This window comes from Centrocercus urophasianus, unplaced genomic scaffold, assembly GCF_019232065.1.
Source record: "Centrocercus urophasianus isolate 14NV4802_14NV808 unplaced genomic scaffold, USGS_Curo_1.0 seq_10, whole genome shotgun sequence".
In the NCBI taxonomy this organism is placed as follows: domain Eukaryota; kingdom Metazoa; phylum Chordata; class Aves; order Galliformes; family Phasianidae; genus Centrocercus; species Centrocercus urophasianus.
This window is the reverse complement of record NW_024884142.1, coordinates 74,086,876-74,101,327: the sequence shown is the minus strand read 5'-3', so window position 1 is coordinate 74,101,327 and position 14,452 is coordinate 74,086,876. Positions and strand designations below refer to the sequence as shown.

The 14,452-nt window shown below is 46.1% G+C and overlaps 1 protein-coding gene across 1 annotated transcript in view; it reads left to right on the top strand.

The window, feature by feature from the left end:
* MDGA1 (MAM domain containing glycosylphosphatidylinositol anchor 1) overlaps nucleotides 1-14,452 on the top strand; it is a 126,065-nt gene that overhangs the window by 80,165 nt on the left and 31,448 nt on the right. Inside the window, exons 9-10 of the mRNA XM_042821995.1 lie at nucleotides 1,039-1,308; nucleotides 4,601-4,752. Of these exons, the coding sequence (XP_042677929.1) occupies nucleotides 1,039-1,308; nucleotides 4,601-4,752 (422 nt within the window). The remainder of the gene's footprint in view (nucleotides 1-1,038; nucleotides 1,309-4,600; nucleotides 4,753-14,452) is intronic.

The following is a 14,452-nucleotide window of genomic DNA, read 5'->3' as shown; positions in this document are numbered from 1 at the left end:
TGAAACGTGTCCATCAGGTATCTGCTGAGATTGAAGTATTCTGCTATTGCGTTAAATAAGGGGTTGACCCAAGAAACACTAATTCAGACTTTCTCCTTACTTTACCTCAACCATGTCCAAACTATGAGATTCCTATAAATTTTTGTAAGTGCCAAAGAACAAGACTTAACCTCCTTTGCTAAGGAGGTGTCCACATATCATTCTAGTGCTACTGGCAGAGAAGCTGACATGGAGAGAAATGATTCACATTGCAATGTCATGGCATTGTTGGCAGAGATGAGAATAGGACCCAGGGTCCCTGTAGCTAGTCTCTGATTTATCGTATTGATGTATTTGATGTATTTGGGAGAGGCACTGACATCCCAGGGTGGTGGAGTCATCGTCCCTGGAAGTGTTCAAGAAATGTGGAGATGCAGCACTGAGGGACATAGTTTACAGGGCATAGCGGTGGTAGGTGGATGGTTAGACTAGATGATTCCAGTGGCCTTTTCAAACCTTAATGATTCTGTGATTTTATGATCCCTTGAGTTCTGTGCTGTATGAGGACAGGCAATGTGTATCTCTCCATTTGAACATGGTGTCTCTGATAGGCCTGTTAGTTGAGCGTGAGTGTAATTGCTTGGGAGCATACCTGCATGCTCAAGGAGTGCAACTAATGCTGGATGTGAGGAATAAGGACTATGGTTGTTTTGACTAGGATCCCAGTGTTGAAGCTAAGCTGTAGTGAGTGTTGCACTTCTCACGTGGTAGGTCGTTGCTTGGTAGCTCCCCAGGTAGTATCTCATTGTAGGATGAGTGCTTGCTAAAAGCCACCCCTACCTAGTAAATGGTAAGGAGGGAGTAGGTGGGTCCAGCCCAGTCAGAAGGTAATGCTTGATGGTTATTCCTGTTTTTTGTTTGGCAAAGTCTGTCTCCTGCTAGATAATAAATATCTTCTCAGAAGCAATAGATCTCTTCAGAGACAGCACCGTGGTGCCAGTGCTGAGCATTGTCAGCTCTTCCTGATGACGTCGCTGTCTGTCTCTGTTTGGTCCCCAGTTCCACCGGTGGTGGAGCCAGCCTTCCAGGATGTGCGGCAGGGCATGGGGCGCAGCGTCACCCTGCGCTGCACCATGCTGAAGGGCAGCCCCATGAAGGTGGCCACCTCTGTCTGGCGCTTCAATGGCACCCTGCTGGCGCAGCCCCCTGCAGAGCAGCAGGACTACTCGGAGCTAAAAGTGGACAGCGTGAGCCGGGAGACCAGCGGCAGCTACGAGTGCAGCATCTCCAATGATGTGGGGGTCTCCGCCTGCCTCTTCCAGGTGTCTGGTGAGTCACAGAGCACACAGTGGAGTGAGCTTTAGATGGCATCGTGGAAGTGGGTTCAAATGGGATGGCCTTCTGTAAGCTAGCAGGGCATCTGTGTCCATCATCTAGGCAGACCTTTAAGGCCGTATGGAGCAGGGGCAGCTAGTGCAGCCTCTGCTGTATTTTAGCAATATTTAGATGCTTGCCTGAAAGATGTGGGACTAAAACTCAAGACTGTCATAAACTTTCCGGCTTGGGCAAGCTATTTGTAGGTAAGTACTAACCAAGAGGATAGAAAAGCTCTATGTACCCCAGCAGTCTCCAAAAACATCCATTTTTCCCTTTCAAACAATTCAACCAACCACACCATGTATTCCTATGCCTTCCCTACGTCTCTAGGCAGACTTCGTATTACAATGCCTGAAAAGATAAACAAAGTTTGTGTTGGATACTAGTACTAGTAGATTTGCTGCTCAGTTTTCTTTTTCCAGCATGCAGTGGCACTGGCTCCTAGCACCTGCAACTGCAGAGAAGAGCAGCAGAGTTGTAGCAACTAAAACCACACATCTGCTCTAGCCTCTCTGGCTGATCATTAAATCTATTTTTCCCATGACCCCAGAATCGACTTGGGCACCAGATTCTAAACAAGCTCTTAAATGAGGTTCCCTTAATAAACTAAAAAATCAGTTAAAATATTTTTTTTTCAGCCTAGGGCCATTTCATAATACATGTCAAGAAGGGGCTGGAAAAAAAAAAAAAAAAAAAAGAAAGAAAGGAAGGGGGGGAAAAAAAAAAGAGAGAGAATAATTTGCAAAGAGGCCAGATTTTGAAGGAAGTCTTTCCCAGAGTATGGAAAAAAACTCAGCTATGTTATAGTTCCAAGATGCTCTCAGGAATGAGGAAATGCAAATCATTTCCACACTTTGGGCCCTTCTTCAGGATTTTGCTCTCACCCTTTGGGATCTCCTGGACTTTGTCTGGTAGTTGATTTGGCTTTTAGAGCTTTTTCTCTCTCTGCTATTTCTTCAAATGATTTTAAGTTTCATCTCTCTAACTAAATGGTGGCAAACTATATCCCACAATGAGCTTTCCACCATGGCAAGCTTTGTTCTTAGCAAATTTGGGAATACTTCCAGGATCTAAATATTGCTGGAAAAATAAGTAGTACATAATGCCATTGTGTGTGCCAGGTCATGCCCCATGTGACAAGATTCCCTTAACAGAAAGCAGTGGTCATCTCTACAGAGCCCTTGCCTGGAATGCTGCAAGCATTTGTTTTTCTGCATTTCTCTCCTCCTTCCCTGGCATTGATAGCCGATGCTGGCTTTTCAGCTCCAGACATCTCTGCCTGGGCAGCTGCAAATCAATTGGACCTTCTGAACCTGTAAAGTAACCAGAAAAATCGGTGGCTAGGCTACGGTACTTGGGCTGAGGACTGCTGGCGTTTTAATTCACATCTGCTACAACCTTCCTTTGTAAGCAGGAGGAACAGCATTGTTTCTTTTTGTTTCTGTTTCTTGCTTGGAAAGATGGACCATAAACCTTCCTAGCTGATGGGCAGGCGGTGACTCACTTGTGACCATGAGGTGTTCAGATGTACTGGAAGCAGAATACAAAACCATGCCCAGGATGGAAAGATCTGTGTTGATTAGTTCCTTCTGTGCATGGGAGATTAGCTTTTCTGTGATATTGTGGAAGGTTGGAAAAACATCCAATCCACATCCAGACCCTCCCCATACCACTCATCACCTGCTCCCCACCATCTACCAGCACAAAAAAGCTCTGAAAGACTGAATGAATAACCTTTAGCTCTTTCTGTCAGCTGGAGGAGAAAGGCAAACTTTCTGTCAATGGTAAAAGTTGCCAGAAAGGAAGTTCCAAAAGTATCTTGATGTGCTTCCTTTCTATTAAAAGGATTTTTTTTTTAGCTTCTATTTCTATTTTAGAGTCAATTAATTAGGAATTAATATCATGCAAGATTATGATTATAATCAGTTCTGATTTTATTTCTGAATCCATTATGAAGCCTGACTTCCACAGTCAATACAAGTTGAATAAGCAGCAATTAGTCTCTGAGGTGGTTCTGAATTTCTTGCTTGTGCAAAAATTCAAGTCAATAAAAATAATAAGGAAAAAAAGACTTGGAAATACACATCAATATTATCCATCTGAGTTCATAAAAAATAAAATGCTGAATCCTTTTGAGCCTAATTATAATCATACTGAATGGCCGGGCCCAGGATTCAAGAGGCAAGGTGCAACACAGTACTTAGGAAGATAGTTGTGGCGCTTCTCTGCTCTCCTGCAGCCTTCCCTGCCTGTGTGCAGGCCTGGATTAGACCTGGACTGGAGATAAGCATGCCCAGTGCATTACTCTATCAGCCTTTGAGTTACTGGTTCAGGTCAGCAGTGGCTGGTGAAATGACAAGGAAACCCTTCTTCTCTGAACCATCCAATTTCTCCCCATCCTTGGAGGCGTTAAAGGCCAGGTTGGACTGGGCCCTGAGTACCCTGACCTTGTGGTTGGTAATCCTGTCCAAGGCAAGGAGCTTGAAGATCTTTATGGTCCCCTCCGACATAAGCCATGCTACGATTCTGTTATTCTCTGTAGTACATCTTTTCTTCTGTGTTTCTTTTCCTCCTGCTTCCTTCTAGTTTCTTAGAGATGTGGGTTTAGAAAACTCTGTCCCTGCAAAATCTCTTGCTGTTTTCACCCTGGCTGAGGTCAACATCCCCTTTGCTGCGGAGTTGACAGCCGTGCTACAAAGAGGCTGGAGCACTGTGTTTTCAAGGCAGGGGAGATGCAGAAGGAACAAGGTCTCCTTTTGAGTGCCATTGTCCCCTGTGTGATAAATAGCACTTTTCCTATGACCTACTGGCCAAATGATCTTTCCTTGGGGATTGATAGCAGGAGACTCTGTAAAGCTGCAGATGAAACAGAAGAAATGCCAGTTTAAAGTTACCTCAACCTAAGCTACAAAAAGCAAGACACAAAAGATTAGAGCTGGTTCCAGCTGGAGAATCGAAGCTGTTTCCACCTTTTCTGGTGTCAGTCGTGCCCCACTGGTGCTGCAGGTCTGTGAACCCTCCCAGTAGGTTAGGCTGTGAAAGCAGAAGCAGTCCACAGAAAAAAGATGCCATGAACTATTTAACATGTCAGTACAACAACAGCTGGAATATTGAAAGAATCTCTCATGAGAAGGCAGATGATAAGTTGGGTGAGAAGAGCTCTTTTACTCACCAGATATCTTTGTAATTTATATTCCCCCTCTATCCCACTCTTTACTTTTCTCCTTTTTGTTTTTTCCTTCAGCAAAAGCTTACAGCCCTGAGTTTTACTATGACACTCCAAACCCCACCCTGAGCCAGAAGCAATCCAAGAATTACTCTTACATCTTGCAGTGGACACAGAAGGAACCTGATGCTGTGGATCCTATCCTCAAGTATCGCCTGGAAGTCAGGCAGGTAAGGTCTGCATCCCTGGTTCATGCTTTTGAGGAGAGGACCTTGGGGGCAGTTAAATTACATCAATCTCCCTGATGATTAAGAGCTGTAGTTGGTCTTGTGCCTTCCCGGCTGAATCGGTGACATGGGCTGAGTACACAGCTCAGTGTTCATTAAGTTAGATGCTGGGTACAGTTGGGAGCTTTCAGAGCATTGCTGCTTCCCATCAGATGGCTAGTGCTCAGTATTCTGAAGGGAGGTTAATATGAACAAAAATCCACAGTCGTTAGTAGATTTTAGAGATTTCATAGGCCAAAGATTCAAGTAAGTAGGCTTCTACCCTCAACACTCACGTGAAATAAAGGGAATAAGCTGAAGAGCTCTCCAGGCAGGAACTGCAGGAAAGTCAGTGTCTGTGTTGCAAAAGGGCTTTCATACTGTCACAGTAATGAAGCTATTGGGACTACATAAACTCTGCAGGGAAAGAGAAGTGTGTTGCAAGGCTTGCTGAATGTGAAGAGAAATCACACCAGAGTATGGAAATCGGACTGAGAGGAGAACTGAGGAAAAGCTGAAGATGGCGCTGGTTGGAGAAGGACAAGGAAAAGTCTGATAATTTTTAAAGAGCACATTAACCAGTAAGGATTGCCAGATAATTTCATCCAAGCTCAGCAAAGTGCCTGCATTCAACACATTTTAAAAATGGGGATGCTTCAAATTGGTACTTCTTGCCACTCAGTGGTAGCTTGGAAGCAAATATGTTTTGTAAGGAGAAGTTTGTTTACTGCAGATAGGAAATAAAATAATCTAAACGATCCAAGTTTCTCTCTCCTGTAGTTCTGCACAGTAGGCTTCAGTTTTATGTCTCCGTTTGCTTGTGAGCTCTCTGGGGTGGGACAGCCTTTGTTTGTTCCTCATGCAGCGCAGAACGCATTGTCAGTGCTTAATAATAATACAGGACACAGGGGAGCCTCTAATAATGAAAGCAGTTTGTCACAGTACCCCTTCCCTGTTAGCCAAGTTTTGCTATTACCAGCACTGCAACTTCACAAACTAACTTGTGATTTTTATCTTTCTCCAGTGATGTTGAGTTTTTTTTTTTTTACTTTTGCACAGTGCCTAGAAGTAATCTTGGTTCTTGTCCTCGTTGTGCATCTAGCAAAAAGGTTTAAGTGAAAGAAAAGCCACATTTCTGCTTTAAGTTCTGATGTAAAGGAAGCTGAGTGCCTGGGAAAGCCTAATCTTCTGTTTTTTTCCATATCCCATTGGTTACTGCTGCTAATGTTTCTTGTGCAGCATCACTACATGGTATTGACTGGTAAGAGGTGTATTTTGGAGGAGTCATTGTACCATGACCGTGTTGTATCCCAATGTGATGTATGATCAGGCTCTTAGAAATCTCTGCAGGTCCCATTTTGGTGGCCCAGTTCTGAATAACAAATGATAGAGCGAGGAGGCAGCAGGGGAGCATTGTTCCCATTCTGTTGAGCACAAGGAGGAAAGTCTGGAAGGGATCTTACCAGTATTGCCTGGCCCTCCTCCTGCAAAGCCACTTGCGTCACATGATGAGGTCTCCATAGCTCCATGTGCTGAGGTTTCACTGAGCTCTCTGCTGTGCTGCTGTCTCTCTGGTGTTTTCCTTGTGACATCTCCATTGGGCTTACAGCACTCTTGTTAGTCCTTCTGCTCTTTCCCCTGCACCGTACCTCTCTTCCATGTCCTGCAGTCTTTGCTCCTTCGTCACGTTCTTCCCCATACTGGGGCATGTGAGCTGAGCTTTGTGTCCTGCTGATCAATTGTCAAACTGCAGAACATGGTGACGTTAATGAATATAACTGTAAAAAGCTCAAAAGCTTAAAAGCGTTGGTGTTTGAAGAGCTCTTAAGAAAGGGGATTTGTCTGACTGAATGAGGAGCCACTGGTTGCCTGGGTACCCTCCTCACAGGATGCACTGGCTTCCAGACTTTAGTTAAGGCGGAACAAAAGTCCTCCTAGAGAGCTGGTGTTGAAGTGGGATATTCTCTTCAAATTAAAAAAAAAAACCAAAAAAACAAAACAGGTCATGATTGATTTGCTGCCAGCATCAAATGGATTAGAGCTTACCCAGCCAGCCAGCCCACGTCTTCCAGCCCTGGGAGCTCCCCAGCCTCCATGGCCAAATACTCTTCAGCACTGTAAGGACAAATGTGAGCAGGACAGCATGCCACCTCTCAGTGCCTGCTGGATGGTGACGGGCTGTCTGGGAGGGTTCTTAAATTTTGTTTAGGTGGAGTCCAAAGGGCAACCAGCTGGAATGCCTGCTGGTTTTAACATGCTTTGCTGGTTTTCCTCTTGCTCTCCCCAGTTCACTTGAAGAGCTCTTAGCATATGTAATGTGAAGATCCCTAAGTAGAAGGATGCTTTTCAAAGCACCTGGGAACCCTTGAATCCAATTTACTTGCTGCAGCTGCTGAAAATGGGGCTGGGTGAGGGTAAAAGTGCTGCTTATTAATTGGCGGGTGCTATGGCTCTTCCAGCTCTCCCTCTTCAATGGCTTCCGAGGGCTGGTTGGGAAGGCTGGTTGGGCATTCCTTCGGGGATTGCAAGCAGCCTGGGGGAATTTGTTTTCCTAAGCAATGCATGGGCTCCCAGCAAGACAGGCAGGTGCATTTCCATAGAAGCTGATTGTTCCCAGCCCTGCAGCAGAGGCTGAATAGCACAGCAGACGTACCAGTTCCAGTAGAATAAGAATTAACCTTAAATTAAAACCCAATAAACAGCCTGACAGCTTGGAGCCACTGACCCAGGCAAAGCACATATACTAGCATTGTCGAGCAAATTTCTTGTAAAGCCTTTGTCTTTGCAAACAGGCTGTTACTTCCTGGAGCGTGTCAGCCAGGTGGGCTAGGCAGTGACATTGCATTGAGTACTGATTCAGTGGGGAGCTTCACAGATATCTATTTTGGAGGTTTGGGAGGTTTTCCCTTTCTTGCTCCAAGGCAACTGACCTAAATGCCAACCGCCTTACCTCACTGCAGCCAGTGATCTTAATGAGTTTGCAGCCTTAGGTCATTTGGTTCTGGGCAGATCCAGCAGGCTTTGGGGTGTTCATTTGGTCAGCTTTTTTCTTCTGTGTGCTCTCGCAGCATAGAAAGGCACTGAGACACTGTGCTCCAACTAGAAATGTTTTTCATTGCTTGGGGATTCAAAGCAGCCTCCCCGAGCCAGATCTTTGCTTAAAAAATAAAAAGCCTTTTAAGTTGCTTATTTCTCTCTGTGTATTTTATCCCCCTCCCAGTGCTCTGCTCTAACATTAAAGAGAAATGAGAAGCCATCTAATATTGCAAGCAGGTCGCATCCTGGAGGAAAGATCTGAGCTGGGCTGGTGGTTACGGTTGCAGAGGATAGTGGCAGAATTACTGTGCACGTAATGAGTTGGAACCCATCTGTGACCTGAGGCTGCAGGAGAAAGAGGAAGGAGAAGGTATTGGTGCAGAAGGGGAGTGTAATCTTTGTTGTACCCCTCAAGGAGACTCGAGGCTGCCGTTGCCTCCATGCCTTCTGGTACAGGGACTCAGGCAGAGCAGACCCAGCCCCACCTGGCAGACAGGGCCCCACAATTTGCACCAGGCCAAGCCCCGGACCCGTTTGCTAAATTAGCTCACTGAGTTGTCATTTCAGATTAATTCCTGTCAGGGAGACTGTCTTTAATGAGAGTGGCCCTGTGCAATGCCTGAGTAATTGTGCGGCCTCTCTTTGTTTGTACTTTCATCCCCTCCATGTTGGATAAACATCCCCTGCTGTCTACAAACCTCATCTGGGCTGCAGAGCCGGCTGCCACTCGCCTCATCAGCCAGCCAGAGCAGTGTTAATGAGAGCTGGGGCTGTGGGGAGCCAGCTCACCGTACGGGGAGGTGGCAGATAACAGAGCTGTTTGGACACACAGAGGACAGGGACTTTAGCAGGGATTTAATGATTGTGAGTAGAGCGGAAGGATAACTCCGCTGACTGCCATCGCAACCCAGTGGGAGAGTTTTTACACCAAGGCCCACAGTCTGTGGATCCATATCACTTCCTTTCTGCCTCTGAGTTATTCGTTTGCTCTGCTCTTGAGATGGGAGCACACAGAGCTGCACGCCTCTCTGGGACCACAGAGTGGGACAGGGCATCCTCACACTTCTTCCTCATGCACCAAGCAGGGATGGTGTGACTTAGAATGGAGAAGTGAGTTATACGCCTAGCCATATTCTCCTACATCAATCTCTAAATCAGAATAGTTAGCCCACACCACTGTCTTGCCCTGTTCATGAATTAACACAGCTTGATGAGCATGTGTGCATGGCCCTTGGCACATGTGGAACCCGACCTAATGAACCTAGATGCATCTTCCAGTGCCTGCAAGCAACGCCATGATCTTACAAACCACTAGTGTGTGCAGAAGTAGTAGGGTAGAAGAAGCTTCTAGAGCAAGGTCATCCTCCTGGACTTGTGTTAACAAGAACACAAGAATATCCATGTGGGGTGAACCAAGAGGCTGTCTCTTCCCATCTTCAGCCTTATCCAGTGTCTGGAGAAAAATATAGCATGTAGAGAATTGCTTTATCTGCATTATAAGCCCCAAGTCAGGAAAGGTTCTGAACGTGGCAAATGACACTCCTTGCAGCAGTTCAGCCCTGTGCTGTGGGAGCAGGATGAAAACCCTTATCTTCTGCTGATGCAGCCATGGCTTCAGGTGAAGCTGCTTGAGAGACAGAGCAGTCGGCACCTCGGGGGGTTGCCTGAGGGCTACAGAATAAGGAAACTCTGTGTAAGGCAGGCAGGGGTGACCGAACTCATTTTACAAACAAAAGGGCTAGCGTTTTGCCAGCTCCCAGGGATTGCGCGCTGTCTGGGCAATGCTGCCATCACCACGGTAACCACAGAAGATGGAAGATAGGCCTGTGCCCGCAGCCTGCATCCCGAGGCCTGCTGTGCCCTGTGCTCCCATGCTCTTCGTGGCCTATCCTGTGTGTCCCCCCACTAGTGCTAAGGGGGAGTTTCCAGCTGGGGGACGTGATCAGAGGTGATGCAGTGAGGTTTCAGGACAGCTGAGCTAAATAGCTCCTCAGGAGGTCCTTGTGATGCCTTTTCATTCTGGAAGGTGAGAAGATTAAAGGATGGAACTGTGGTTTGTAAACTGGAAAGGGTCCCATACTGCTCTGCATGAACTGTGACTGGTGCAGCACTCACCTGGTGTTATCCGCAGGATGAGAAGACCTTGCAGTGCATGGACAGGGGCACAGAGAGGTAACATGGAAAAGGGACGTGTCAGCCCCTTTTTTTTTTCCTCCTCCCTGCTACAGCATGACAGTCTCAGCTTGAGGGAGAGGAGTGTGGCTTCCCATGACGCAGCAGATGGTGCCGCTGGCTGCTTGTGAGATGCTGCGCGGATCAAAAGACTTGTGGGGTGGGACATAGAGCACATCCCTTTTCTGTTAATCATGTCACTTGATACGGGTTGTGCTGGTCCCATCTCACTGGTGTTAGGACTGTGAACTGCAATGACTTGGCCTTGCAGTGTTTGCACAGGACTGAATTTCAAAGCAGATCTTCTGTTGTGGGATGGCTTATAAGTCATGCCTGCTGGAAAGCTTCTGTAGTCCTCTTTTCTTTCTTGCCTGCCCTGGCTGCCAGTTTGATGTCTGATCACAGGCTGCTGTCATATGGGACAAAGTCAAATCAGCACAGTTCCATCTACATGCTGAGCTGTCCTCTGTAGCAGGAGGAGGCTCAAACTCTCCTCTCTCCCCAACTGATGCAGGGTTTTTTCGATTTTTGTTCAGGCAGGAGGCACAGGCAGATTGCATGTGTGCTCTCATGTCAGTTGCTTTCAGTTATGCTAGTGGCGTGCGTGATGCTGTGCAAAACTCAGCCCTGAGGGGAGTGGAAAAGGATACAGAACGAGTGTGTCTGGGAGGTGTGTTCAGCAGATGGATCAAACAGCCATCAGGATGCAAAGCCAGGGAAAGCAAGGGGAGGGAGAGGTTATGCTGCCTTTACAGGCTGTGAGAGGGAGAGGTTTGGGATGTGTGGTGGGATTGAGCGGCAGCCACATGCTGGTGAAAGTTGATCGATAGCGCTTGATGGACAAGCTCCGCTTGAAGCTTAATTAGATTGTTGGGGAGGGCTTAGGGGGTAAAGCAGTAACTGTACCACAGGCATCTGGGAGCAGAGACGGCAGGATCCTGCTTCAGCTGTGCTCCCTCCTGCCTGAAAATGGGGCTAAGCATCCATCCCTGCAGCCTACAGCAGGTTGAGCCAACCTGTCTGTCCCCAGCAATACACCATGGGGGGATAGTGTGTCCATGATGCCAGCTACTAAGGCAAGGTTCTCTCTAACTGTGCTGCAGAGAAGGTTGCAGTTCAGGATGGATGTTTGGTGGGGGTGGGAATTGAAGAGCTTTTTTCTGATTTTCTGTATGTATTTTTTATTGACAAAGTCAGTGACAGTAGAGTTTCCACTCAGTGTAAGTGAAGCATGTTTCCTCCTGACCCTTGCTCGCTGCTGGTGGAGGTGTCTGCCTGGCCACAAGTGTTGTCAGCTTTTCAGCCAAAGATCTGAGCAGGGTGTAACCAGCACAAATGGGTCAGGCGAGTTCAGTGGAATTGCCCAGAGCAGTGGGATGAGGTTTCCTTTAGGTTTGCCTAAAATCTTCCAGTTCTGTTATCGAGACTTCCCTTAGCCTACAGGATCTTAGCAAACAATGCCTAACTAATGAATTAGCCTGACTAACTCTGTCTTATTGCATTCACACATTCCTCCTCAGTGTGGTTTATGGCTTTCTTGAGCTGTTTATCCTTGGTCCAGATATCAGTTGCAATCAGTTAATTGAGAAAATTAGCAATATGAGGAGTGGCAGGTTAATCATGCTTCAGACTCTTGCTACCATTTCTCTTCTATGGTTATCCCAAGTAAAGTAACCTGCCCAGAACAGGGTAGCTGAAGGCTTTACAACATGGCTCACCCTTCAGAAGGATGAGATTACACTTAACATTCAATTTTCATAAGCACTGTTCTTAGTGCAATTCAAGCATTTGACTGAGATAGAGAGAAAGCAAGATATTGTTTAGCTTCCCTAGTACAAGGGAATAATTATAAACAGTTTTCACACTCTTAGCTGTGCTTGGAATAGTCACAGTGCCCGAGAAAAGCAGTACAAATAATCTTGCTAGAAAGGCTCATATGCTCTTAAAACACATCCAGTAAGAAAATCTCATCTATCTCTAGCTCCTAACACCACTTTTCAGTGCTCACTCAAAGTAAGGAGAATGTGAGAGAAGGGATAATCACATTCCCCCAACCAATATACCCCTCATATCAGCCCTGCAGGCTTGAGATGTTGTTTTCACACCCTTGTGCTTGTTCGTATCCAGCAGGCTGTTGGCTTGTGTTTTACAAAGCTGAGCACAGGATGAAAAATGCTTGCCAGGTCTCCAAGATAAAAGTGAGTTCTTTATATGCATTTCTTATCCACACTTCTGCAGTGGCTTCAAGGGGTACATGTCAGTTATTGAGTCTTTCTGAGATTCCATATCGATGGGCTGTGATGTAGCTTCCTGCCTTCTACTCTGCTCATCTGTTGTTTTCAGTAGTCAGATCCAAGTTCCTGCTACTGCTTTTGGAGTGAGTATTTTCTTTGTTAATCTTCTTCCCTTTTCATTCCCCTCTCTCTATTTTCCTTTTCATTCTTTTATTTCTATTTCCTTTTTTGGTTTTGTTTCCCTTGCTCTTGCTTCCAGAGCATGTTGAAAGTGTATGAAGGAGGAAGGATTCAGAAGGAAGACATAGTCTCTCCTGTAGCTGGTGACAAACGGGCAGGAGTAGGCTCCAGGAAGATGTTTCGTCTGTTTCATGAAGGAATGAAGCTTATGCAGTCTTGCTGCCAGCACAGGCAGCATGGAGAAGGATTTTACGGCTCTCCCTGTACATGCTGTGCTGTCTGTCCCTTCTTTATGAGAAGTAGGACTGCAAGTGCAGTGGATTCAAAGATGGCCCTTAGACTCTTGGGTGATACTTGCCTGTATATCTTCACTACATGTACCAGACCGGGAAGTCCAGAGACCCACACAAACCAAGGAATTCCAGTGAGCCCCTCCTTTATCAACTGTTGTTTTTAAGGGTAAAATGCCCTAACTGCATACTCTGCCAGAGTCTAAAAGGAGCCTGAGGAAAGGGGCCCAGGAGGTGACAATTTCTGTTGGTGGCACAGTCTCGTTTACTAAGTTTCAATCATATTATAGACAGAATGATTTAGAGCTCAAGCAAATTGAAGCTGGAAAATTTGGGCTGTGCAGAGCTGGACTGCATTTTCTTCTTGAGCCAGAATGGTGCAGGATGGTGCACTGACACATATGTCAGTCTTGCTGAAGGCTGGATCTGGTGCAAGGAGACAGGAAGAGGCACCTGACTCACTGAGGTTAGGATGGGTATAAAGTTGGATCCAGAAAGTTTCTGAGTGGTGCTAGTTTTCATATGTGGGTTCAAAGTTCATGGGAAGCATTGCTCTGGGAAGGAGGAAGCAGTGTGAGGAATGTTGTCCTTAACTGATTTTATGCCCATCATGCAGACAAAGAGGTGATTCCAAGCTCTGCATTGCATAGATGAATGCAGATATGATCTTGCAGCACCACTGTAGAACTCCCATTCTAAACAGAAGGATCCATGTGCCTTCAGGATTGAAGGTATGGCTGTGAAGACAGTAGGAGAGAAATCAGCATGGCTAGACATATATATAACCCATCTAACTCAGTACAAACCACAGTGACACCAACACAGGCTCTTCACACAGACTGGGAGGTACGTGGCTCTCCCTTCCTTCCTACCCATCACCAAATTCAGGTGGTGTTTTACTCCTTTCCTACTCTACTGCTGGGCGCTTCCTCCTCAGGACGTGCAGCATTGCAGTACCGCACTAAGCCACGGCTCATGAAGTTGCCAGTCATGCTGTGCCTCAGTTAAGGGTTTTGCTTGACTGTCTCCCTGACAGAGTGAAGATTAGATCTGTTCTAAGACCAGGGAACATATGCTAATAAAATACATATTGCTTTCTGATCAGTCCCTAATGAAAGACATTATTGAAGAGTGTGGAACAGGCACTTACAGTAATTCATGACAGCACCAATTTGGCTTCTCTAGGAAGCTGTAAACTGCTGCTCTCGGTACCTAATGAGGATGGGCAGCTGATTGCATGTGTGTGAGAGAGAGAGGCGCTCTCCTGCTCCAGCTGTCCTCTGTAGCTACTGAAGGTCACAGTTGTTTCTCTCTTTAGAGATGGTGATGTCTCGTCCCGAAAAGGGAGCCTCCTGCTATGGACAATTGAAGAGGAAAACCTTCCAGGACTCCTTATTTAGACTGAATAATGGATTTGCTTTGACCACTCATGCTTGCTTAACCTCATGATCTGAACAAGTGTGCTTGATTGATGAACAACGCAGGCATGAATTTCAGTTTGCTGGTTTGCTTGTCTGGCAGATGACAATTTTATGTTTCCGATGTGATTATTTGCTCTGAAAACCCCTAATAAGCAATGGTCATCAAATAAGGAAAAGGAAATGAATCCACATAGTGCTTTAATTGATGCCGTTAATGTTTGACATCATTTCCATTCAAGGTGGTGATAAAGTATAAACCCAGGAATATGTTGCAATCTAATCTGACAGGCACAGGAAGTTTGATGAGAAATTATAGAGAAATGTCCCAACT